The sequence below is a fragment of the Scyliorhinus torazame genome, chromosome 22 (assembly GCF_047496885.1).
Source record: "Scyliorhinus torazame isolate Kashiwa2021f chromosome 22, sScyTor2.1, whole genome shotgun sequence".
NCBI lineage: Eukaryota > Metazoa > Chordata > Chondrichthyes > Carcharhiniformes > Scyliorhinidae > Scyliorhinus > Scyliorhinus torazame.
In genome coordinates this window covers 16,849,998-16,876,797 of record NC_092728.1, presented here as the reverse complement: position 1 = coordinate 16,876,797, position 26,800 = coordinate 16,849,998, and the positions used below count along the sequence as shown (strand labels likewise).

The 26,800-nt window shown below is 50.3% G+C and overlaps 2 protein-coding genes across 3 annotated transcripts in view; one reads left to right on the top strand and one right to left on the bottom strand.

Annotated features, from left to right (window-relative positions):
* atp2b4 (ATPase plasma membrane Ca2+ transporting 4) overlaps nucleotides 1-26,800 on the top strand; it is a 386,143-nt gene that overhangs the window by 106,065 nt on the left and 253,278 nt on the right. The gene's annotated exons all lie outside the window — the stretch shown is intronic.
* LOC140398937 (uncharacterized) overlaps nucleotides 1-26,800 on the bottom strand; it is a 40,222-nt gene that overhangs the window by 5,265 nt on the left and 8,157 nt on the right. For both annotated transcript variants that reach the window (XM_072487924.1, XM_072487925.1), the window contains exons 2-4: nucleotides 15,038-15,149; nucleotides 4,463-4,570; nucleotides 3,178-3,241 (exon numbers count right to left, since the gene is read on the bottom strand). In XM_072487924.1, coding sequence (XP_072344025.1) covers nucleotides 3,178-3,241; nucleotides 4,463-4,570; nucleotides 15,038-15,149 — 284 coding nt within the window. The remainder of the gene's footprint in view (nucleotides 1-3,177; nucleotides 3,242-4,462; nucleotides 4,571-15,037; nucleotides 15,150-26,800) is intronic.

Here is a 26,800-nt window from a genome sequence, read left to right as displayed (position 1 = left end):
TACCTTATTCCGAATACTACGAGCATTCAGGTAAAGTACACTTATGTTGGCTTTTTTACCTCTATTTTGAATCTTAACACCTCGATCAGTGACCTCCCCTAAGTTATATTTCCTCTTAACTTTTCTCCTAATTTTCCTTATCGTTGAACCCATATCTTCATGTAACAACCTGCCGCGTCGCTTGGCATTAATGTTTTCACTTCCCATTTTATTTCTTTTAGTATTCCTGGTCCTATTCACTGAGCTCCCCTCAGTCACTGTACCTTGTACTGTTGCCCTTTTTGATTTTTGACTCTGGCTTCTCTGCCTTACACTTTCCCCCTTACTGCCTTTTGTTTCTGTCCCTGTTTTACTACCTTCCAACTTCCTGCATTGGTTCCCATCCCCCTGCCAAACTCTCACCAACAGCTCTAGCAAACACTCTAGGACATAGATTCCAGTCCTGCCCAGGTGCAGACTGTCCGGTTTGTACTGGTCCCACCTCCCCCAGAACCGGTTCCAATGCCCCAGGAATTTGAATCCCTCCCTCGTGCACCATCTCTCGAGCCACGCATTAATCCTATCTATCCTGACATTCCTACTCTGACTAGCTCGTGGCACTGGTAGCAATCCTGAGATGACTACCTTTGAGGTCCTACTTTTTAGTTTAACTCCTAACTCCCTGAATTCAGCTTGTAGGACCTCGTCCCGTTATTTACCTATATCGTTGGTGCCTTTGTGCACCACGACAGCTGGCTGTTCACCCTCACCCCCCCGCAGAATGTCCTGCAGCCGCTCCGAGACATCCTTGATCCTTGCACCAGGGAGACAACATACCATCCAGGAGTCTCGATTGCGTCCGCAGAACCACCTATCTATTCCCCTTACGATTGAGTCCCCTATCACTATAGCCCTGCCATTCTTCTTCCTGCCCAGCTGCGCAGCAGAGCCAGCCACGGTGCCATGAACCTGGCTGCTGCTGCCTTCCCCTGGTGAGCCATCTCCCTCAACAGTATCCAAAGCGGTATATCTGTTTTGCAGGGAGATGACCGCAGGGGACACCTGCACTGCCTTCCCACTCTTGCTCTGTCTTTTGGTCACCCATTTTCTATCTCCCTCAGTAACTTTCACCTGCAGTGTGACCAACTCGCTAAACGTGCTATCCACGACGTCCTCAGCATCGCGGACGCTCCAAAGTGAGTCCATCCGCAGCTCCAGAGCCGTCAAGCGGTCTAACAGGAGCTGCAACTGGACACATTTCTTGCACGTGAAGGAGCCAGGGTCAGTGGACGTGTCCCTGAGCACCCACATCGCACATGAGGAGCATGACACGAGTCTGAGATCTCCTGCCATGTCTTAAACCTTCGGTTAACTTCAACAGCTACAATTTCCCCCCCCAAAAATGAAGAAAAAATAAATAAATATACCAATGAAAAGAAAAAGAAAACAGAAAAACTACTTACCAGTAATTTACCAGGGATAAAAAGCACTTCCTCCCCACCCAGCTTCAAATTCCCACCTAGATTCAAATTCCCAAACTCACTCTTTGCTGTCTCACTCTAGCTGTGTCTTCTCTGGCTCACTGGTAGTTCTTTATAAATGTCTGAGACCTTCCCCTCCCCCATCCCCGTTCTAGAAACTTCCTCGTCCTGTATCCCCTGGGGTGGTAGAAGCGGAAAGATCAAAACCTGACTTTGCACAAAGTCCTTCACCTGCAGATAACGAGACCCATTCCCTCCCGGAAATTCAAACTCCTCTTCCAGATCCTCGAAACAAGGAAAGCTCCCATTGATAAACAGATCCCCCAGCCTCTCAATCACTGGCCTCTTCCACCTCCGAAACCCCCCCATCCATCCTCCCCGGGAGAAACCGGTGAGTACCACAAATTGGAGCCCAGACCCTCCACTCCCACATGCTTCCGCCACTGTCCCCAAACTCTCAGGGTCGCCACCACCACCGGGCTTGTGGAGTACCGGGCCGGCGAGAACGGCAAAGGTGCCGTTACTAGTGCCCCTACATGATGCCACCTCCATCTGCTCCCATACCGAACCCTCCCCCACGACCCACTTCCTGACAGTGGCTATATTTGCCGCCCAGTCGATTCCTGAAGTTCGGTAGGGCCGACCCTCCCTCTCCCCCGCCTCGGCTCCGCTCCAACAGCACCGTCCTTACTCACGGGGTTTTACCCGCTCACACAAACCCAGAGATCATCGCACTGACCCGCTTAAAAAAGGCCTTCGGGATAAAAATAGGGAGGCACTGGAAAACAAAGAAAACTCTCGGGAGAACCGTCATCTTTACTGGTCTGTACCCTCCCCGACAGTGACAACAGGAGCATGTCCCACCTCCGAAAATCCTTCTTCATTTGCTCAACTAACTGGGCCAGATTTAATATATGTAACTGCTCCCATCGCCGTGCCACCCGAATACCCAGGTAGCGAAAACTCCCTCCCACCACTTTAAACAACATCTCCCCCAGTCTCCTCTCCTGTCCCCCACGCCTGGATCACAAAGACCTCACTCTTACCCATATTCAATTTATACCCCAAGAACCGGCCAAATTCCCCGAGGATCCCCCATTCCCGCCTAACGGGTCTGAAATATACAGGAGTAAGTCGTCCGCATACCACGAGACCCCGTGCTCCACCCTCCACCCGGTTTAGCCCCTTCCAGTCCTTCGATGCTCTCAACGCCATCGCCAATGGCTCTACAGCCAAGGCAAACAACAGTGGGGAGAGTGGACATCCTTGCCTTGTCCCTCGGTGCAGCCGATAGTCCGAACTCACCCGGTTCGTCCGCACGCTCGTCACCGGTGCCTGGTACAGCACCCGGAGCCAGTCTACAAAGCCCTGCCCAAACCCAAACCGCCCCACGACCTCCCACAAATACTTCCACTCCACCTGGTCGAAGGCCTTCTCCGCGTCCATAGCGACCACCACCTCAACCTCCTCCTCCCCCCCCCCCCCCCCACCACCACCCACCCTCGGAGGGCGTCGTGATGACATTCAAGAGTCTTCTAACGTTGGCTGTTAACTGCCTACTTTTGACAAACCCCGCCTGGTCCTCCCCTGTCACCCCCCGGAACACAATCCTCTATCCTCGAGGCCTAAATCTTGGCCAGCAGGCGGAAGAAAAACACGCGCAGCAATTGGTCCCACCTCCAGCTGCCTGGTGGCCGCTCGCTCCCAACTCACTCACCTTTCCGTTTGACTGGGATCTTCCTCTGTTCCATAATCAGGATGTACTGGACCACCTCGCTCACCTGTGGAACATGAAGCGAAAGAGCCCATTAGCCCCCCCCCCCATCAAAACCTGGAGGGGAAAGCAGATTGCAATGGGGAGACCTCGGGTGCGGAGTCTGCACGTTCTCCCCGTGTGTGCGTGGGCTTCCTCCGGGGGCTCCGGTTTCCTCCCGCAGTCCAAAGAGGTGCGGGTTAGGTGGATTGGCCGCGCTGAATCGCCCCTAGGTGGGATTGCTGGGTGATGGCGGGGGAGTAGGGTGCTCTTCGGTGGCCTCCCTCTGCACTGTAGGGATTCTCTGGAGCGGAGCCATGTGCCTCAGGCAGGATATATCGGCCTCGCAGGGGGTCACTGAGAGACTAATTGCGCAGATGGGAATAACGGTTTTGCAGTTCTGGGCCCTGAATCTCGTGAAAGCCATATTGGCCTCACAGGGCGTCACTGAGGGCATAAGTGCCCAGGTTATTGCTGAGTAAGGGGGTTAAGGATTACGGAACTGTGGCAGGTAGATGGAGTCCAACTTCAGATCAACCTTGATCTGATGTGATGATAGAGCATGCTCGAGGGGCTGAATGAGCCTCCTCTTGTTCCTGTGTAACAGGCTCGAGAGGGGCTGAATGGGCCTCCTCTTGTTCCTGTGTAACAGGCTCGAGAGGGGCTGAATGGGCCTCCTCCTGTTCCTGTGTAACAGGCTCGAGAGGGGCTGAATGGGCCTCCTCCTGTTCCTGTGTAACAGGCTCGAGAGGGGCTGAATGGGCCTCCTCCTGTTCCTGTGTAACAGGCTCGAGAGGGGCTGAATGGGCCTCCTCCTGTTCCTGTGTAACAGGCTCGAGAGGGGCTGAATGGGCCTCCTCCTGTTCCTGTGTAACAGGCTCGAGAGGGGCTGAATGGGCTCCCCTTCTTCCTGTGCAGCAGGCTCGGGAGGGGCTAAATGGGCCTCCTCCTGTTCCTGTGTAACAGGCTCAAGTGGGGCCTGAATGGGGCCTCTTCCTGTTCCTGTGTAACAGGCTCGAGAGGGGCCTGAATGGGGCCTCCTCCTGTTCCTGTGTAACAGGCTCGAGAAGGGCTAAATGGGCCTCCTCCTGTTCCTGTGTAACAGGCTCGAGAGGGGCTGAATGGCCTCCTCTGTTTGTGATACTGTCGAGCAGTGGGGAGGGAGGGATGGGCTGGGGGAGCAGGGTGGTGTGGGGGGGGGGGGGTAGGGTGGTGTGGGGGGGGGGAAAACGGGGGAACAGTTGCCTACCTTCCTGTCGACAGCAGCGGGAGTCAGCTTGTCCAGGTTGCGTTGGGCCTGCGAGCCTGTGGCACTCTGCGAGGGGCCCCCCTCGTCCATATCAGAGTCCTCATCGTTCTGGAAAAGGGGGCAAGAGTCAAAGCTTGATTCCGGAGGGCAAGGGTGGGGTTGGTGACAGGGTGGGCGCGGATAACCACACCTTTTCACACGAGCGCAGGGCTTCTTGCAGGGGACGGACTGGCAACCTCCTCTATCGGCAGACCCCCCCCCCCCCCGCCAAGCCCGGTACACGGCAGCAATGGGCAGCGATGCACTCATCCACAAAGACGAGCGAATGCGACGGGCAGGAGGCGTCAGCAACGCACCCGTACGGCATCCGCCGGAGGGATCTGGACTTCACGCTTCGACACTCTTCGTACTGGCCCTGAAACGTTAACTCTCGGGGCACAGTGTTATGGGTCAGGGTGTAGAGAACCCCGAAGTGTATCATGGAGTTCACCTGACCCACAACTTTTAATAGATTGTGGTGTGGGGAGCGCACGGCCCACTCTCCAGGTGTGGGACAGCAGAAATGGACCAGTGGTTTGTAAAACAAAACAATGTTTATTCTATAAACTCAAGTTAACCTTTTTAAAACATACAGTGAACATCTTTTTTAAAAAAAATATTTTATTGAAAATTCTTGGTCAACCATCACAGTACATTGTGTATCCTTTACACAATAATATAACTGTATAAATAACAATGACCTGTTGTATAAACAAAGAATAAATAATATATGACAAAAATGAAAACTAAAACTAAATGGCAACTGCCTTGTCTCAGATAAACACTCCAAAAATATGATTTAACAGTCCAATATACAATTATTTATAGCAACGACCTATACATATTATACATATACATTAACAACCCTGAGATTACTTCTGGTTCCCCCCCCCCCCCCCCCCCCCGCCGCCGCCGGGCTGCTGCTGTTGTCTTCTTCTTTTCCATTCCCTCTATCTTTCTGCGAGGTATTCGACGAACGGTTGCCACCGCCTGGTAAACCCTTGAGCCGATCCCCTGAGGACAAACTTAATCCGTTCCAGCTTTATAAACCCTGCCATGTCATTTATCCAGGTCTCCACCCCCGGGGGCTTGGCTTCCTTCCACATCAACAGTATCCTGCGCCGGGCTACTAGGGACGCAAAGGCCAAAACATTGGCCTCTCTCGCCTCCTGCACTCCCGGCTCTTGTGCAACCCCAAATATAGCCAGCCCCCAGCTTGGTTCGACCTGGACCCCCACTACTTTCGAAAGCACCTTTGTCACCCCCACCCAGAACCCCTGTAGTGCCGGACATGACCAGAACATGTGGGTGTGATTCGCTGGGCTTCTCGAGCATCTCGCACACATGTCCGCTACCCCAAAAAATTTACTGAGCCGTGCTCCAGTCATATGCGCCCTGTGTAACACCTTAAATTGAATCAGGCTTAGCCTGGCACACGAGGACGATGAGTTTACCCTACTTAGGGCATCCGCCCACAGCCCCTCCTCAATCTCCTCCCCCAGCTCTTCTTCCCATTTCCCTTTCAGCTCATCTACCATAATCTCCCCCTCGTCCCTCATTTCCCTATATATATCTGACACCTTACCGTCCCCCACCCATGTCTTTGAGATCACTCTGTCCTGCACCTCATGCGTCGGGAGCTGCGGGAATTCCCTCACCTGTTGCCTCGCAAAAGCCCTCAGTTGCATATACCGGAATGCATTCCCTTGAGGCAACCCATATTTCTCGGTCAGCGCTCCCAGACTTGCGAACTTCCCATCCACAAACAGATCTTTTAGTTGCGTTACTCCTGCTCTTTGCCATATTCCAAATCCCCCATCCATTCTCCCCGGGGCAAACCTATGGTTATTTCTTATCGGGGACCCCACCAAGGCTCCCGTCTTTCCCCTATGCCGTCTCCACTGTCCCCAAATTTTCAAAGTCGCCACCACCACCGGGCTTGTGGTGTATTTCTTCGGTGAGAACGGCAATGGGGCCGTCACCATAGCTTGTAGGCTAGTCCCCCTACAGGACGCCCTCTCCAATCTCTTCCACGCCGCTCCCTCCTCTTCTCCCATCCACTTACTCACCATTGAGATATTGGCGGCCCAGTAGTACTCACTTAGGCTCGGTAGTGCCAGCACCCCCCCCCCTATCCCTACTACGCTGTAAGAATCCCTTCCTCACTCTCGGGGTCTTCCCGGCCCACACAAAACTCATGATACTCTTTTCGATCCTTTTGAAAAAAGCCTTCGTGATCACCACCGGGAGGCACTGAAACACAAAGAGGAATCTCGGGAGGACTACCATTTTAACCGCCTGCACCCTCCCTGCCAGTGACAGGGATACTATGTCCCATCTCTTGAAGTCCTCCTCCATTTGTTCCACTAATCGCGTTAAATTTAACCTATGCAATGTACCCCAATTCTTGGCTATCTGGATCCCCAAGTAACGAAAGTCCCTTGTTACCTTCCTCAGCGGAAAGTCCTCTATTTCTCTGCTCTGCTCCCCTGGATGCACCACAAACAACTCACTTTTCCCCATGTTCAGTTTATATCCTGAGAATTCTCCAAACTCCCAAAGTGTCCGCATTATCTCTGGCATCCCCTCCGCCGGGTCCGCTACATAGAACAACAAATCATCCGCATACAGAGATACCCGGTGTTCTTCTCCTCCTCTAAGTACTCCCCTCCACTTCTTGGAACCCCTCAATGCTATTGCCAGGGGCTCAATCGCCAGTGCAAACAATAATGGGGACAGAGGGCATCCCTGCCTTGTCCCTCTATGGAGCCGAAAGTATGCAGATCCCTGTCCATTCGTGACCACACTCGCCACTGGGGCCCTATACAACAGCTGCACCCATCCAACATACTCATCTCCAAAACCAAATCTCCTCAGCACCTCCCACAGATAATCCCACTCCACTCTATCAAATGCTTTCTCGGCATCCATCGCCACCACTATCTCCGCTTCCCCCTCTGGTGGGGGCATCATCATTACCCCTAGCAGCCTCCGTATATTCGTATTCAGCTGTCTCCCCTTCACAAACCCAGTTTGGTCCTCATGGACCACCCTCGGGACACAATCCTCTATCCTCATTGCCATTACCTTGGCCAGAATCTTAGCGTCTACATTTAGGAGGGAAATAGGTCTTATAGGACCCGCATTGCAGCGGGTCCTTTTCCTTCTTTAGGAGAAGCGATATTGTTGCCTCAGACATAGTCGGGGGCAGCTGTCCCCTTTCCTTTGCCTCATTAAAGGTCCTCATCAGTAGCGGGGCGAGCAAGTCCACATATTTCCTGTAAAATTCAACTGGGAACCCATCCGGTCTCGGAGCCTTCCCCGCCTGCATGCTCCTAATTCCTTTCACTACTTCCTCTATTTCAATCCGTGCTCCCAGTCCCACCCTTTCCTGCTCCTCCACCTTGGGTAATTCCAGCCGGTCCAGAAAGCCCATCATTCTCTCCCTCCCATCCGGGGGTTGAGCTTCGTATAATTTTTTATAAAATGCCTTGAACACTCCATTCACTCTCTCCGCTCCCCGCTCCATCTCTCCTTCCTCATCCCTCACTCCCCCTATTTCCCTCGCTGCTCCCCTTTTCCTCAATTGGTGGGCCAGCAACCTGCTCGCCTTCTCCCCATATTCGTACTGTACACCCTGTGCCTTCCTCCATTGTGCCTCTGCAGTACCCGTTGTCAGCAAGTCAAATTCTACGTGTAGCCTTTGCCTTTCCCTGTACAGTCCCTCCTCCGGTGCCTCCGCATATTGCCTGTCCACCCTCAGAAGTTCTTACAGCAACCGCTCCCATTCCCTACTCTCCTGCTTTCCTTTATGTGCCCTTATTGATATCAGCTCCCCTCTAACCACTGCCTTCAGCGCCTCCCAGACCACTCCCACCTGGACCTCCCCATTATCATTGAGTTCCAAGTACTTTTCAATGCACCCCCTCAACCTTAGACACACCCCTTCATCTGCCATTAGTCCCATGTCCATTCTCCAGGGTGGGCGCCCTTCTGTTTCCTCCCCCATCTCCAAGTCCACCCAATGTGGAGCGTGATCCGAAATGGCTATAGCCGTATACTCCGTTCCCCTCACCTTCGGGATCAACGCCCTTCCCAAAACAAAAAAGTCTATTCGCGAATAGACTTTGTGGACATAGGAGAAAAACGAAAACTCCTTACTCCTAGGTCAGCTAAATCTCCACGGGTCTACTCCTCCCATCTGCTCCATAAAATCTTTAAGCACCTTGGCTGCTGCCGGCCTCCTTCCAGTCCTGGACCTCGACCTGTCCAGCCCTGGTTCCAACACCGTATTGAAATCTCCCCCCATTACCAACTTTCCCACCTCTAGGTCCGGGATGCGTCCTAGCATACGCCTCATAAAATTGGCATCATCCCAGTTCGGGGCATATACATTTACCAAAACCATCGTCTCCCCCTGTAGTTTGCCACTCACCATCACGTATCTGCCCCCGCTATCCGCCACTATAGTCTTTGCCTCAAACATTACCCGCTTCCCCACTAATATAGCCACCCCCCTGTTTTTCGCATCTAGCCCCGAATGGAACACCTGCCCCACCCAACCTTTGCGTAGTCTCACCTGGTCTATCAGTTTCAAGTGTGTTTCCTGTAACATAACCACGTCTGCCTTAAGTTTCTTAAGGTGTGCGAGTACCCGTGCCCTCTTTATCGGCCCGTTCAGCCCTCTCACGTTCCACGTGATCAGCCGGGTTGGGGGGCTTTTTACCCCCCCCCTTGTCGATTAGCCATCCCCTTTTTCCAGCTCCTCACCCGGTTCCCACGCAGCTGTGTCCCCCCCCAGGCGGTGCCCCCCCGCCCATCCCACCCCATGCCAGCTCCCCCCTCTCCCCAGCAGCAGCAGCCCAATAATTCCCCCTCCCACCCGCTAGATCCCCCACTAGCGTAGTTACACCCCCCATGTTGCTCCCAGAAGTCAGCAAACTCTGGCCGACCTCGGCTTCCCCCCGTGACCTCGGCTTGCACCGTGCGACGCCCCCTCCTTCCTGCTTCTCTATTCCCGACATGATTATCTTAGCGCGGGAACCGAGCCCGCGCTTCCCCCTTGGCCCCGCCCCCAATGGCCAACGCCCCATCTCCTCCACCTCCTTTCCTCCCCCCACCACCTCCTGTGGAAGAGAGAAAAGTTACCACATCGCAGGATTAATAACATAAAACTCCTTTTCCCCCCCTTTTTACCCCCCTCTTCGCCCCCCATACTCGCCCCACCACTTTGTTTCAAACGTTCTTTTCTTTAATAACCCGCTCATTCCAATTTTTCTTCCACGCTAAAAGTCCACGCCTCATCCGCCGTCTCGAAGTAGTGGTGCCTCCCTTGATATGTGACCTACAGTCTTGCCGGTTGCAGCATTCCAAATTTTATCTTCTTTTTGTGAAGCACCGCCTTGGCCCGATTAAAGCTCGCCCTCCTTCTCGCCACCTCCGCACTCCAGTCTTGGTATACGCGGATCACTGCGTTCTCCCATTTACTGCTCCGAGTTTTCTTTGCCCATCTAAGGACCATCTCTCTATCCTTAAAACGGAGGAATCTCACCACTATGGCTCTGGGAATTTCTCCTGCTCTCGGTCCTCGCGCCATCACTGGGTATGCTCCCTCCACCTCCAGCGGACCCGCCGGGGCCTCCGCTCCCATTAACGAGTGCAGCATCGTGCTCACATATGCCCCGACGTCCGCTCCCTCCGCACCTTCAGGAAGACCAAGAATCCTTAGGTTGTTCCTCCTCGCGTTGTTCTCCAGCACCTCCAGCCTTTCCACACATCGTTTATGGTGTGCCTCGTGCATCTCCGTCTTCACCACCAGGCCCTGTATGTCGTCCTCGTTCTCGGCAGCCTTTTTGCCTTCACGACCCGAAGCTCCCGCTCCTGGGTCTTTTGCTCCTCCTTTAGCCCTTCGATCGGCTGTAATATCGGGGCCAACAGCGCCTTCTTCATTTCCTTTTTGAGTTCTTCCATGCAGCGTTTCAAGAACTCTTGTTGTTCAGGGCCCCATGTTAAACTGCCACCTTCCGACGCCATCTTGGTTTTTGCTTGCCTTCCTTGCCGCTGCTCTAAAGGATCCACCGCAATCCGGCCACCTTCCTCTCCTTTTTTCATCCGTATCCAGGGGGGATTCCTTTCTGGTTCACCGCACAGTACGTTTAGCCGTTAAAATTGCCGTTGGGGCTCTTATTAAGAGCCCAAAAGTCCGTTCCACCGGGAGCTGCCGAAACGTGCGACTCAGCTGGTCATCGCCGCACCCGGAAGTCATCTACAGTGAACATCTTAGCAACCATTAATTCAAATACAACCCCCAAAGTATACAACGCTAAGTAAACCTTTAAACTTTCCTTTTGACATCCATACGACTTAAAACACCCTTTACCAGAAGCACATCAGGTTAGAGTCACTACTGAGAACATTTATAATTCTGAATTCACCAAATGATCAAGAGATAGTCTTTTTATGGCAGAGAGATCAACAGTACACCCGCTCTGTCTGGCTTCAGCTCCAACATTGAAAACGAAACTAACACATCCTGCAGCCTGCTCAAAAACGAAAGTAAAAAGCTGACAGACAGCCTGGCTCCACCCACACTCTGACATCATTGCAGTAGGAAACACCCATTTCTTAAAGGTACTCTCACTACAGATATTTATATACACACCCATTTATAAACACCCATTTCTTAAAGGTACTCTCACTACAGATATTTATGTACACACCCATTTATAAACACCCATTTCTTAAAGGTACACTCACATGACAACAGCAACAAGAAACAAATAGTTGATGGAAACTTTGAAGGGGGGGGGGCTGGTTTAGCTCAGTTAGTTTGACGGCTGGTTTGTGATGGAGATCAAGGCCAACAGACATGGTTCAATTCCCGCCCCGCTGAGTTCAGTCATGAAGTCCACGCCTACTCAACCTTGCCCCTCGCCTGAGGTCGGCGAGCCTCAGGTTAGACCACCAGCAGTCAGCTCTCCTCCCTCAAAGGGGACAGAAGCCCATGAGGTGAGGAACTCTCCCCCGCGGTGGTTAGCTCCAAGAAGCACAGATTCAAACGTGGCTGCTTCCCCGAGGCTCTGGCAGTGCCACAGTGAGGGAGGATTCTCACATTTCTCCAGCAACCTCGGAATACCTCAAACTTCCACGCACACCGTGAGGCACGTCTCACGCAGTGGTCACTGCCGACATGGAGGACAGGCGGCAAACACAGCAAGATCTCGCAAAAGACAATGTGATAATGTCGCTAGTGCTGCAGGTTTAGATGTCCGATAGTGCGGCCTCCCTCAGTACTGACCCTCCAACAGTGCGGCCTCCCTCAGTACTGACCCTCCGACAGTGCGGCGCTCCCTCAGTACTGACCCTCCAACAGTGTGGCGCTCCCTCAGCACTGACCCTCCGACAGTGCGGCGCTCCCTCAGCACTGACCCTCCGACAGTGCGGCCTCCCTCAGTACTGACCCTCTGACAGTGCGGTGCTCCCTCAGCACTGACCCTCCGACAGTGCGGCGCTCCCTCAGCACTGACCCTCCAACAGTGCGGCCTCCCTCAGTACTGACCCTCCGACAGTGCGGCGTTCCCTCAGCACTGACCCTCCAACAGTGCGGCCTCCCTCAGTACTGACCCTCCGACAGTGCGGCGCTCCCTCAGCACTGACCCTCCGACAGTGCGGCGCTCCCTCAGCACTGACCCTCCGACAGTGCGGCACTCCCTCAGCACTGACCCTCCGACAGTGCGGCGCTCCCTCAGCACTGACCCTCTGACAGTGCGGCGCTCCCTCAGCACTGACCCTCCGACAGTGCGGCGCTCCCTCAGCACTGACCCTCCGACAGTGCGGCGCTCCCTCAGCACTGACCCTCCGACAGTGCGGCGCTCCCTCAGCACTGACCCTCCGACAGTGCGGCGCTCCCTCAGCACTGACCCTCCGACAGTGCGGCGCTCCCTCAGCACTGACCCTCCGACAGTGCGGCGCTCCCTCAGCACTGACCCTCCGACAGTGCGGCGCTCCCTCAGCACTGACCCTCCGACAGTGCGGCGCTCCCTCAGCACTGACCCTCCGACAGTGCGGCGCTCCCTCAGCACTGACTCTCCGACAGTGCGGCGCTCCCTCAGCACTGACCCTCCGACAGTGCGGCGCTCCCTCAGTACTGACCCTCCGACAGTGCAAATGGGAGGATTGCAGTGGTGGGAGGGGATTACAGATTGAGGGAGGACTGTAGGGGACTGAGGGTGGTTACAAAGATAAGGAGGGTTCTAGGGGGTTGCAGAGATAGGCAGGGTTGTCGGGGCCGGAAGGAGTTCCAGAGATATGGAGGGTTGTAGGGAGATGGAAGGAGTTACAGAGATAGGGAGGGTTGGAGGGGGTGGATGGAGTTACAGAGAGAGGGAGGGTTGGAGGGGATGGATGGAGTTACAGAAATAGGGAGGGTTGTAGGGAGATGCAGGGAGTTACAATGATAGTGAGGGTTGGAGGGAGATGGAGGGAGTTACAGAGATAGTGAGGGTTGTAGGGAGATGGAGGGAGTTACAGAGATAGGGAGGGTTGTAGGAAGGAGACAGTTACAGTGATAGTGAGGGCTTGAGGGAGATGGAGGGAGTTACAGAGATAGGGAGGGTTGTAGGGAGATGGAGGGAGTTACAGTGGTAGTGAGGGTTGGAGGGAGATGGAAGGAGTTACAGAGATAGGGAGGGTTGGAGGGGGTGGAGGGAGTTACAGAGATAGTGAGGGTTGTAGGGAGATGGGAGGAGTTACAGAGATAGTGAGGGTTGGAGGGGGTGGAGGGAGTTACAGAGATAGTGAGGGTTGTATGGAGATGGAGGGGGTTGTAGGGCGATGGAGGGAGTTACAGGGATAGGAAGGGTTGGAGGGGTGGATGGAGTTACAGAGGTAGGGAGGGGTGTAGGGAGATGGAAGGGGTTACAGAGATAAGGAGGGTTGGAGGGGGTGGAGGGAGTTACAGGGACAGTGAGGGTTAGAGGGGGTGGAGGGAGTTACAGGGATAGAGAGGGTTGGAGGGGTGGAGGGAGTTACAGAGATAGGGAGGGTTGGAGGGAGTTACAGAGATAGGGAGGGTTGGAGGGAGTTACAGAGATAGGGAGGGTTGGAGGGGGTGGAGGGAGTTACAGAGATAGTGAGGGTTGGAGGGGGTGGAGGGTTACAGAGATAGTGAGGGTTGGAGGGGTGGAGGGAGTTACAGAGATAGGGAGGGGTGTCGGGGTGGAGGGAGTTACAGAGATAGTGAGCGTTGTCGGGGTGGAGGGAGTTACAGAGATAGGGAGGGTTGTCGGGGCTGGAGGAGGTTACAGAGATAGGGAGGGTTGTCGGGGCTGGAGGAAGTTACAGAGATAGGGAGGGTTGTAGGGGCTGTAGGAGGTTACAGAGATAGGGAGGGTTGTAGGGAGATGGAGGGAGTTACAGAGATAGTGAGGGTTGTAGGGAGATGGAGGGGATTGTAGGGAGATGGAGGGTGTTACAGGGATAGGGAGGGTTGGAGGGGGTGGATGGAGTTAGAGGTAGGGAGGGTTGGAGGGGGTGGAGGGAGTTACAGAGATAGTGAGGGATGTAGGGAGATGGAGGGAGTTCCAGTGACAGAGAGGGTTGGAGGGGGTGGATGGAGTTACAGAGATAGGGAGGGTTGGAGGGTGTTAGAGTGATAGTGAGGGTTGGAGGGAGTTACAGAGATAGGGAGGGTTGGAGGGGGTGGAGGGTTAGAGAGATAGTGAGGGTCGGAGGGGCTGGAGGGAGTTACAGAGATAGGGAGGGTTGGAGGGGGTGGAGGGAGTTACAGAGATAGGGAGGGTTGGAGGGGGTGGAGGGAGTTAGAGAGATAGGGAGGGTTGGAGGGGGTGGAGGGAGTTACAGAGATAGGGAGGGTTGGAGGGGGTGGAGGGAGTTACAGAGATAGGGAGGGTTGGAGGGGGTGGAGGGAGTTAGAGAGATAGGGAGGGTTGGAGGGGGTGGAGGGAGTTACAGAGATAGGGAGGGTTGGAGGGGGTGGAGGGAGTTACAGAGATAGGGAGTGTTGGAGGGGGTGGAGGGAGTTACAGAGATAGTGAGGGTTGGAGGGGGTGGAGGGAGTTACAGAGATAGGGAGGGGTGTCGGGGTGGAGGGAATTACAGAGATAGGGAGGGGTGTCGGGGTGGAGGGAGTTACAGAGATAGGGAGGCTTGGAGGGGGTTATAGACTGGGCGGGAGGCACTGCAGGATTGGAATGAATGGTGAGCAGTGTAAATCGGAGGCATTACTGTCCTGGGTTCAGCTGATTGCGAGGCAGGAGGCTGCGAGTGTGGGTGGATGGATTGATATTTATTGGCCTGTCCCGAAGTACAGTGAAAAGTATTTGTCTGCGGCCAAGGGAACGTACACAGTACGACATAGAAGACAAATGAATAATCGACAGAGAACATTGACAAATGGTACATCAACAAATAGCGATTGGTTATAGTGTGGAACGAGGGTCAAACAAGAGTCGCACAGGGCTGGGCACAGGAAAGCAGCGAGACGGTACAGCGAACACCAGCCAGCCCTGTGCTTACCTGTGATGTGCTCAACTGCGACGCTCGCTGGCTACTCGAGTTCACCCCGGACTGTCGACCTCGAGGCATGGTAACAAGAGGAAGAGAAACACTCCGAGTGGAGGGAGAGAGGCTGCAGGACGAAAGACTCGGGTCATGAAAAAGAAAAAGCGATGTTTCGCAACCAATTTCTCTCGGCCTCGTGCATTTCTATACCCCTCTGGCCAGGAATCTGCGTCCTCACCCTCTCTCTCTCTCCGTGGGGGTTCATGTGTCCCTCCCTGCCCGTGCATTTACCCTCTCTTTTCCCCGTCTGTACCCCTTCTCTCCCCCGGCTATTCACCCTCTCTCCCCCGGCTATTCACCCTCTCTCCCCCGGCTATTCACCCTCTCTCCCCCGGCTATTCACCCTCTCTCCCCCGGCTATTCACCCTCTCTCCCCCGGCTATTCACCCTCTCTCCCCCGGCTATTCACCCTCTCTCCCCCGGCTATTCACCCTCTCTCCCCCGGCTATTCACCCTCTCTCCCCCGGCTATTCACCCTCTCTCCCCCGGCTATTCACCCTCTCTCCCCCGGCTATTCACCCTCTCTCCCCCGGCTATTCACCCTCTCTCCCCCGGCTATTCACCCTCTCTCCCCCGGCTATTCAACCTCTCTCCCCCGGCTATTCACCCTCTCTCCCCCGGCTATTCACTCTCTCTCCCCCGGCTATTCACCCTCTCTCCCCCGGCTATTCACCCTCTCTCCCCCGGCTATTCACCCTCTCTCCCCCGGCTATTCACCCTCACTCTTTAATGTATCCATTCACAGCGACACCCTGGGTGCAGTGTTTATTATCCGTTATTTAATACCATCCCTGCTGTGTGTGTGTGTTGGGGGGTCTGGGGTCACAGAGAAACAGATTTCCTCCCCATCTGGTTTCTTACGACAAGTTTCCTGGTCAATTTTTTTAATTGAATTTAAATCTCGTTGTGGTGATATGCATCACTGTAAATACACGGGGTTAACGTAGATACACTACAACTAAATAAACACTAGAGGGAGCACCAGAGACATCATGACACACAGACATCCAACCAATAGGTGAGTAAGATAGGACACGACCAATGGGCATTCACGATACACCCAGAGGTGACACTACCACAAGGGGGCTACCCATATAAAAGGACAGGGCACACACGCTCTTTCTCTTTCCATAGGCGACACTCAGAGAGAAGGACAGGGGCAGATCAGGAAGCATCACACCCAACACGTGGCTTAGAGCAGACTGGTTAGTTAGATTGAGTTACGATAGCAAGATCAGCAGGAGAGTCGAACTCAAGTAGGAGAATTGTTAACTGTACAATAAATGTGTTAAACCTATCTCCAAGTCTGAACCTCCCTTTGTCAGAGCGTACATCAAGGAAGCAGCTGATGCGACATGAAGAAGCAGAACACAACGCCCATGGTGGGACTCGAACCTGGAACATGAGATCCCTGGCTCTCTGCATGACTCAAGTGACAATCCCACAGCACCACCCCCTCCCGGCCTTTCCATATTTCTGTGTGTTTCAAACCCCGACCCTCGAGAGCTGGCACGGAAATGGGCCGAATGCCCCCTCCATGTGCTTTGAAACACTGTGGGGCGGGACTGACCGGCCGGGTGCTGGCGGCGGGATGTCCGTCAGGCCACCGGCCCAGTCTGCTTTTGGCTCCCTGGCCACGGAATCTCGATTATTCCCTGGCACAGAGACATTTTTTGCGGCACCCTATCTGCTCGTCATCCTGCTCACCCTACCCGGACGTTGGGTTGCCATAAGACATAGGAGCGGAAATAAGGCCATTCGGCCCATCGAGTCCACTGCACCAATTTAGTGCACCCAATTAATTTTTTCCCAATTAAGGGGCAATTTAGCATGTTCAATCCACCTATGCTGCACATCTTTGGGTTGTGGGGGCAAAACCCACGCAGACACGGGGAGAATGTGCAAACTCCACACAGACAGTGACCCAGAGCCGGGATCGAACCTGGGAACTCGGCGCTGTGAGGCAGCAGTGCTAACCACTGCGCCACCGTGTGCCTAATGCCGACGTTGATTCCAGGGTGCACCCCCGAACGTTTTCACACAAGACCACCGCCCAAACGCTGATCGCAAACACCTAACCCCTCGATTAGATTCCAGTCTGTAACTCACTCCCGGGTATCTGTTATTCTAGATATAAACCACTCCGAACCCCTCGATTAGATTCCTGTCTGTAACTCACTCCCGGGTATCTGTTATTCTATATATAAACCACCCCGAACCCCTCGATTAGATTCCAGTCTGTAACTCACTCCCGGGTATCTGTTATTCTATATATAAACCACCCCGAACACCTCGATTAGATTCCAGCCTGTAACTCACTCCCGGGTATCCGTTATTCTATATATAAACCACCCCGAACCCCTCGATTAGATTCCAGTCTGTAACTCACTCCCGGGTATCCGTTATTCTATATATAAACCACCCCGAACCCCACGATTAGATTCCAGTCTGTAACTCATTCCCGGGTATCTGTTATTCTATATATAAACCACCCCGAACCCCTCGATTAGATTCCAGTCGGTAACTCACTCCCGGGTATCTGTTATTCTATATATAAACCACCACGAACACTTCGATTAGATTCCAGTCTGTAACTCACACCCGGGTATCTGTTATTCTATATGTAAACCACCCCAAACCCATCGATTAGATTCCAGTCTGTACCTCACTATCGGGTATCTGTTATTCTATATGTAAACCACCCCAAACCCATCGATTAGATTCCAGTCTGTAACTCACTCCCGGGTATCTGTTATTCTATATATAAACCACCACGAACACTTCGATTAGATTCCAGTCTGTAACTCACTCCCGGGTATCTGTTATTCTATATGTAAACCACCCCAAACCCATCGATTAGATTCCAGTCTGTACCTCACTATCGGGTATCTGTTATTCGATATATAAATCACCCCGAACCCCTCGATTAGATTCCAGTCTGTAACTCACTCCCGGGTATCTGTTATTCTATATATAAATCACCCCGAACACCTCAATTAGATTCCAGTCTGAAACTCATTCCCGGGAATCTGTTATTCTAAATATAAACCACCCCGAACCCCTCGATTAGATTCCAGTCTGTAACTCACTCCCGGGTATTTGTTATTCTATATATAAACCACGCCGAACCCCTCGATTAGATTCCTGTCTGTAACTCACTCCCGGGTATCTGTTATTCTATATATAAACCACCCCGAACCCCTCGATTAGTTTCCAGTCTGTTACTCACTCCCGGGTATCTGTTATTCTATATATAAAATATCCTGAACCCCTCGATTAGATTCCAGTCTGTAACTCACTCCCGGGTATCTGTTATTCTATATATAAACCACCCCGAACCCCTCGATTAGATTCCAGTCTGTATCTCACTCCCGGGTATCTGTTATTCTATATATAAACCACCCCAAACCCCTTGATTAGATTCCAGTCTGTAACTCACTCCCGGGTATCTGTTATTCTATATATAAACCACCCCGAACCCCTCGATTAGATTCCAGTCTGTAACTCACTCCCGGGTATCTGTAATTCTATATATAAACCACCCCGAGCCGCTCGATTAGATTCCAGTCTGTAACTTACTCCCGGGTACCTGTTATTCGATATATAAACCACCCCGAGCCGCTCGATTAGATTCCAGTCTGTAACTCACTCCCGGGTATCTGTTATTCGATATATAAACCACCCCGAACCCCTCGATTAGATTCCAGTCTGTAACTCACTCCCGGGTATCTGTTATTCTATATATAAACCACCCCGAACCCCTCGATTAGATTCCAGTCTGTAACTCACTCCCGGGTATCTGTTATTCTATATATAAACCACCCCGAACACCTCGATTAGATTCCAGTCTGTAACTCACTCCCGGGTATCTGTTATTCTATATATAAACCACCCCGAACACCTCGATTAGATTCCAGTCTGTAACTCACTCCCGGGTATCTGTAATTCAATATATAAACCACCCCGAGCCGCTCGATTAGATTCCAGTCTGTAACTGACTCCGGGGTATCTGTTATTCGATATATAAACCACCCCGAACCCCTCGATTAGATTCCAGTCTGTAACTCACTCCCAGGTATCTGTTATTCTATGTATAAACCACCCTGAACCACTCGATGAGATTCCAGTCTGTAACTCACTCCCGGGTATCTGTTATTCTATATGTAAACCACCCCAAACCCATCGATTAGATTCCAGTCTGTAACTCACTCCCGGGTATCTGTTATTCTATATGTAAACCACCCCAAACCCATCGATTAGATTCCAGTCTGTAACTCACTCCCGGGTATCTGTTATTCTATATGTAAACCACCCCAAACCCATCGATTAGATTCCAGTCTGTAACTCACTCCCGGGTATCTGTAATTCTATATATAAACCACCCCGAGCCGCTCGATTAGATTCCAGTCTGTAACTCACCCCCGGGTATCTCTTATTCGATATATAAACCACCCCGAACCCCTCGATTAGATTCCAGTCTGTAACTCACTCCCAGGTATCTGTTATTCTATATATAAACCACCCTGAACCACTCGATTAGATTCCAGTCTGTAACTCACTCCCGGGTATCTGTAATTCGATATATAAACCACCCCGAGCCGCTCGATTAGATTCCAGTCTGTAACTCACTCCCGGGTATCTGTTATTCGATATATAAACCACCCCGAACCCCTCGATTAGATTCCAGTCTGTAACTCACTCCCGGGTATCTGTTATTCTATATATAAACCACCCCGAACCCCTCGATTAGATTCCAGTCTGTAACTCACTCCCGGGTATCTGTTATTCTATATATAAACCACCCCGAACACCTCGATTTGATTCCAGTCTGTAACTCACTCCCGGGTATCTGTTATTCTATATATAAACCACCCCGAACACTTCGATTAGATTCCAGTCTGTAACTCACTCCCGGGTATCTGTAATTCAATATATAAACCACCCCGAGCCGCTCGATTAGATTCCAGTCTGTAACTGACACCTGGGTATCTGTTATTCGATATATAAACCACCCCGAACCCCTCGATTAGATTCCAGTCTGCAACTCACTCCCAGGTATCTGTTATTCTATATATAAACCACCCTGAACCACTCGATTAGATTCCAGTCTGTAACTCACTCCCGGGTATCTGTTATTCTATATGGAAACCACCCCAAACCCATCGATTAGATTCCAGTCTGTAACTCACCCCGGGTATCTCTTATTCGATATATAAACCACCCCGAACCCCTCGATTAGATTCCAGTCTGTAACTCACTCCCAGGTATCTGTTATTCAACATATAAACCACCCTGAACCAGTCGATTAGATTCCAGTCTGTAACTCACTCCCGGGTATCTGTAATTCTATATATAAACCACCCCGAACCCCTCGATTAGATTCCAGTCTGTAACTCACTCCCGGGTATCTGTTATTCTATATATAAACCACCCCGAACCCCTCGATTAGATTCCAGTCTGTAACTCACTCCCGGGTATCTGTTATTCTATATATAAACCACCCCGAACACCTCGATTAGATTCCAGTCTGTAACTCACTTCCGGGTATCTGTTATTCTATATATAAACCACCCCGAACACGTCGATTAGATTCCAGTCTGTAACTCACTCCCGGGTATCTGTTATTCTATATATAAACCACCCCGAACCCCTCGATTAGATTCCAGTCTGTAACTCACTCCCAGGTATCTGTTATTCTATATATAAACCACCCTGAACCACTCGATTAGATTCCAGTCTGGAACTCACTCCCGGGTATCTGTTATTCTATATGTAAACCACCCCAAACCCATCGATTAGATTCCAGTCTGTAACTCACTCCCGGGTATCTGTTATTCTATATGTAAACCACCCCAAACCCATCGATTAGATTCCGGTCTGTAACTCACTCCCGGGTATCTGTTATTCTATATGTAAACCACCCCAAACCCATCGATTAGATTCCAGTCTGTAACTCACTTCCGGGTATCTGTAATTCTATATATAAACCACCCCGAGCCGCTCGATTAGATTCCAGTCTGTAACTCACTCCCGGGTATCTGTTATTCGATATATAAACCACCCCGAACCCCTCGATTACATTCCAGTCTGTAACTCATTCCTGGGAATCTGTTATTCGATATATAAATCACCCCGAACCCCTCGATTAGATTCCAGTCTGTAACTCACTCCCGGGTATCTGTTATTCTATATATAAATCACCCAGAACACCTCGATTAGATTCCAGTCTGTAACTCATTCCCGGGAATCTGTTATTCTAAATATAAACCACCCCGAACCCCTCGATTAGATTCCAGTCTGTAACTCACTCCCGGGTATCTGTTATTCTATATACAAACCACGCCGAACCCCTCGATTAGATTCCTGTCTGTAACTCACTCCCGGGTATCTGTTATTCTATATATAAACCACCCCGAACCCCTCGATTAGTTTCCAGTCTGTAACTCACTCCCGGGTATCTGTTATTCTATATATAAACCATCCTGAACCGCTCGATTAGATTCCAGTCTGTAACTCACTCCTGGGTATCTGTTATTCGATATATAAATCACCCGAACCCCTCGATTAGATTCCAGTCTGTAACTCACTCCCGGGTATCTGTTATTCGATATAAATCACCCCGAACACCTCGATTCGATTCCAGTCTGTAACTCATTCCCGGGAATCTGTTATTCTAAATATAAACCACCCCGAACCCCTCGATTAGATTCCAGTCTGTAACTCAATCCCGGGTATCTGTTATTCTATATATAAACCACGCCGAACCCCTCGATTAGATTCCTGTCTGTAACTCACTCCCGGGTATCTGTTGTTCTATATATAAACCACCCCGAACCCCTCGATTAGTTTCCAGTCTGTAACTCACTCCCGGGTATCTGTTATTCTATATATAAACCATCCTGAACGGCTCGATTAGATTCCAGTCTGTAACTCACTCCCGGGTATCTGTTATTCTATATATAAACCACCCCGAACCCCTCGATTAGTTTCCAGACTGTAACTCACTCCCGGGTATCTGTTATTCTATATATAAATCATCCTGAACCGCTCGATTAGATTCCAGTCTGTAACTCACTCCCGGGTATCTGTTATTCTATATATAAACCACCCCGAACCCCTCGATTAGATTCCAGTCTGTAACTCACTCCCAGGTATCTGTTATTCTGTATATAAACCACCCTGAACCACTCGATTAGATTCCAGTCTGTAACTCACTCCCGGGTATCTGTTATTCTATATGTAAACCACCCCAAACCCATCGATTAGATTCCAGTCTGTAACTCACTCCCGGGTATCTGTTATTCTATATGTAAACCACCCCAAACCCATCGATTAGATTCCAGTCTGTAACTCACTCCCGGGTATCTGTTATTCTATATATAAACCACCCCGAACCCCTCGATTAGTTTCCAGTCTGTAACTCACTCCCGGGTATCTGTTATTCTATATATAAACCATCCTGAACCGCTCGATTAGATTCCAGTCTGTAACTCACTCCCGGGTATCTGTTATTCTATATATAAACCACCCTGAACCACTCGATTAGATTCCAGTCTGTAACTCACTCCTGGGTATCTGTTATTCTATATGTAAACCACCCCAAACCCATCGATTAGATTCCAGTCTGTAACTCACTCCCGGGTATCTGTTATTCTATATGTAAACCACCCCAAACCCATCGATTAGATTCCAGTCTGTAACTCACTCCCGGGTATCTGTAATTCTATATATAAACCACCCCGAACCCCTCGATTACATTCCAGTCTGTAACTCACTCCCAGGTATCTGTTATTCTATATATAAACCACCCTGAACCACTCGATTAGATTCCAGTCGTTAACTCACTCCCGGGTATCTGTTATTCTATATGTAAACCACCCCAAACCCATCGATTAGATTCCAGTCTGTAACTCACTCCCGGGTATCTGTTATTCTATATATAAACCACGCCGAGCCCCTCGATTAGATTCCAGTCTGTAACTCACTCCCGGGTATCTGTTATTCGATATATAAATCACCCCGAACCCCTCGATTAGATTCCAGTCTGTAACTCACACCCGGGTATCTGTTATTCTATATATAAATCACCCCGAACACCTCGATTAGATTCCAGTCTGTAACTCATTCCAGGGAATCTGTTATTCTAAATATAAACCACCCCGAACCCCTCGATTAGATTCCAGCCTGTAACTCACTACCGGGTATCCGTTATTCTATATATAAACCACCCCGAACCCCTCGATTAGATTCCAGTCTGTAACTCACTCCCGGGTATCCGTTATTCTATATATAAACCACCCCGAACCCCTCGATTAGATTCCAGTCTGTAACTCATTCCCGGGTATCTGTTATTCTATATATAAACCACCTCGAACCCCTCGATTAGATTCCAGTCTGTAACTCACTCCCGGGTATCTGTTATTCTATATATAAACCACCCCGAACCCCTCGATTAGATTCCAGTCTGTAACTCACTCCCGGGTATCTGTTATTCTATATATAAACCACCCCGAACCCCTCGATTAGATTCCAGTCTGTAACTCACTTCCGGGTATCTGTTATTCTATATATAAACCACCCCGAGCCCCTCGATTAGATTCCAGTCTGTAACTCACTCCCGGGTATCTGTTATTCTATATATAAACCACCCGGAAACCCTCGATTAGATTCCAGTCTGTAACTCACTCCCGGGTATCTGTTATTCTATATATAAACCATCTTGAACCCCTCGATTAGATTCCAGTCTGTAACTCACTCCCGGGTATCTGTTATTCGATATATAAATCACCCCAAACCCCTCGATTAGATTCCAGTTTGTAACTCACTCCCGGGTATCTGTTATTCTATATATAAACCACTCCGAACCCCTTGATTAGATTCCAGTCTGTAACTCACTCCCGGGTATCTGTTATTCTATATATAAAGCACCCCGAACCCCTCGATTAGGTTCCAGTCTGTAACTCACTCCCGGATATCTGTTATTCTATATATAAAGCACCCCGAACCCCTCGATTAGGTTCCAGTCTGTAACTCACTCCCGGGTATCTGTTATTCTCTATATAAACTACTCCGAACCCCTCTACTAGATTCCAGTCTGTAACTCACTCCCGGGTATCTGTTATTCTATATATAAACCACCCTGAACCCCTCGATTAGATTCCAGTCTGTAACTCACTCCCGGTAATCTGCTATTCTATATATAAACCACCCCGAACCCCTCGATTAGTTTCCAGTCTGTAACTCACTCCCGGGTATCTGTTATTCTATATATAAACCACCCTGAACCCCTCGATTAGATTCCAGTCTGTAACTCACTCCCGGTAATCTGCTATTGTATATATAAACCACCCCAAACCCCTCGATTAGATTCCAGTCTGTAACTCACTCCCGGGTATCTGTTATCCTAGAAAAACCACCCCGAACCCCTCGATTAGATTCCAGTCTGTAACTCACTCCCGGGTATCTGTTATTCTATATATAAACCACCCCGAACCCCTCGATTAGATTCCAGTCTGTACCTCACTCCCGGGTATCTGTTATTCTATATATAAACCACCCCAAACCCCTCGCTTAGATTCCAGTCTGTAACTCACTCCCTGGTCTCTGTTATTCTATATATAAACCACCCCGAAGCCCTCGATTAGATTCCAGTCTGTAACTCACTCCCGGGTATCTGTAATTCTATATATAAACCACCACGAACACTTCGATTAGATTCCAGTCTGTAACTCACTCCCGGGTATCTGATATTCTATATATAAACCACCCCAAACCCCTCGCTTAGATTCCAGTCTGTAACTCACTCCCTGGTTTCTGTTATTCTATATATAAACCACCCCAAACCCCTCGCTTAGATTCCAGTCTGTAACTCACTCCCTGGTATCTGTTATTCTATATATAAACCACCCCGAAGCCCTCGATTAGATTCCAGTCTGTAACTCACTCCCGGGTATCTGTAATTCTATATATAAACCACCCTGAACCCCTCGATTAGATTCCAGTCTGTAACTCACTCCCGGGTATCTGTTATTCTATATGTAAACCACCCCAAACCCATCGATTAGATTCCAGTCTGTAACTCACTCCCGGGTATCTGTTATTCTATATATAAACCACCCCGAACCCCTCGATTAGATTCCAGTCGGTAACTCACTCCCGGGTATCTGTTATTCTATATATAAACCACCCCGAACCCCTCGATTAGATTCCAGTCTGTACCTCACTCCCGGGTATCTGTTATTCTATATATAAACCACCCCGAAGCCCTCGATTAGATTCCAGTCTGTAACTCACTCCCGGGTATCTGTAATTCTATATATAAACCACCCCGAGCCTCTCGATTAGATTCCAGTCTGTAACTCACTCCCGGGTATCTGTTATTCTTTATATAAACCACCACGAACACTTCGATTAGATTCCAGTCTGTAACTCACTGCCGGGTATCTGTTATTCTATATGTAAACCACCCCAAACCCATCGATTAGATTCCAGTCTGTAACTCACTCCCGGGTATCTGTTATTCTATATATAAACCACCCCGAACCCCTCGATTAGATTCCAGTCGGTAACTCACTCCCGGGTATCTGTTATTCTATATATAAACCACCCCGAACCCCTCGATTAGATTCCAGTCTGTAAATCACTCCCGGGTATCTGTTATTCTATATATAAACCACCACGAACACTTCGATTAGATTCCAGTGTGTAACTCACTCCCGGGTATCTGTTATTCTATATGTAAACCACCCCAAACCCATCGATTAGATTCCAGTCTGTAACTCACTATCGGGTATCTGTTATTCTATATGTAAACCACCCCAAACCCATCGATTAGATTCCAGTCTGTAACTCACTCCCGGGTATCTGTTATTCTATATGTAAACCACCCCAAACCCATCGATTAGATTCCAGTCTGTAACTCACTCCCGGGTATCTGTAATTCTATATATAAACCACCCCGAACCCCTCGATTACATTCCAGTCTGTAACTCACTCCCAGGTATCTGTTATTCTATATATAAACCACCCTGAACCACTCGATTAGATTCCAGTCGTTAACTCACTCCCGGGTATCTGTTATTCTATATGTAAACCACCCCAAACCCATCGATTAGATTCCAGTCTGTAACTCACTCCCGGGTATCTGTTATTCTATATATAAACCACGCCGAGCCCCTCGATTAGATTCCAGTCTGTAACTCACTCCCGGGTATCTGTTATTCGATATATAAATCACCCCGAACCCCTCGATTAGATTCCAGTCTGTAACTCACACCCGGGTATCTGTTATTCTATATATAAATCACCCCGAACACCTCGATTAGATTCCAGTCTGTAACTCATTCCAGGGAATCTGTTATTCTAAATATAAACCACCCCGAACCCCTCGATTAGATTCCAGCCTGTAACTCACTACCGGGTATCCGTTATTCTATATATAAACCACCCCGAACCCCTCGATTAGATTCCAGTCTGTAACTCACTCCCGGGTATCCGTTATTCTATATATAAACCACCCCGAACCCCTCGATTAGATTCCAGTCTGTAACTCATTCCCGGGTATCTGTTATTCTATATATAAACCACCTCGAACCCCTCGATTAGATTCCAGTCTGTAACTCACTCCCGGGTATCTGTTATTCTATATATAAACCACCCCGAACCCCTCGATTAGATTCCAGTCTGTAACTCACTCCCGCGTATCTGTTATTCTATATA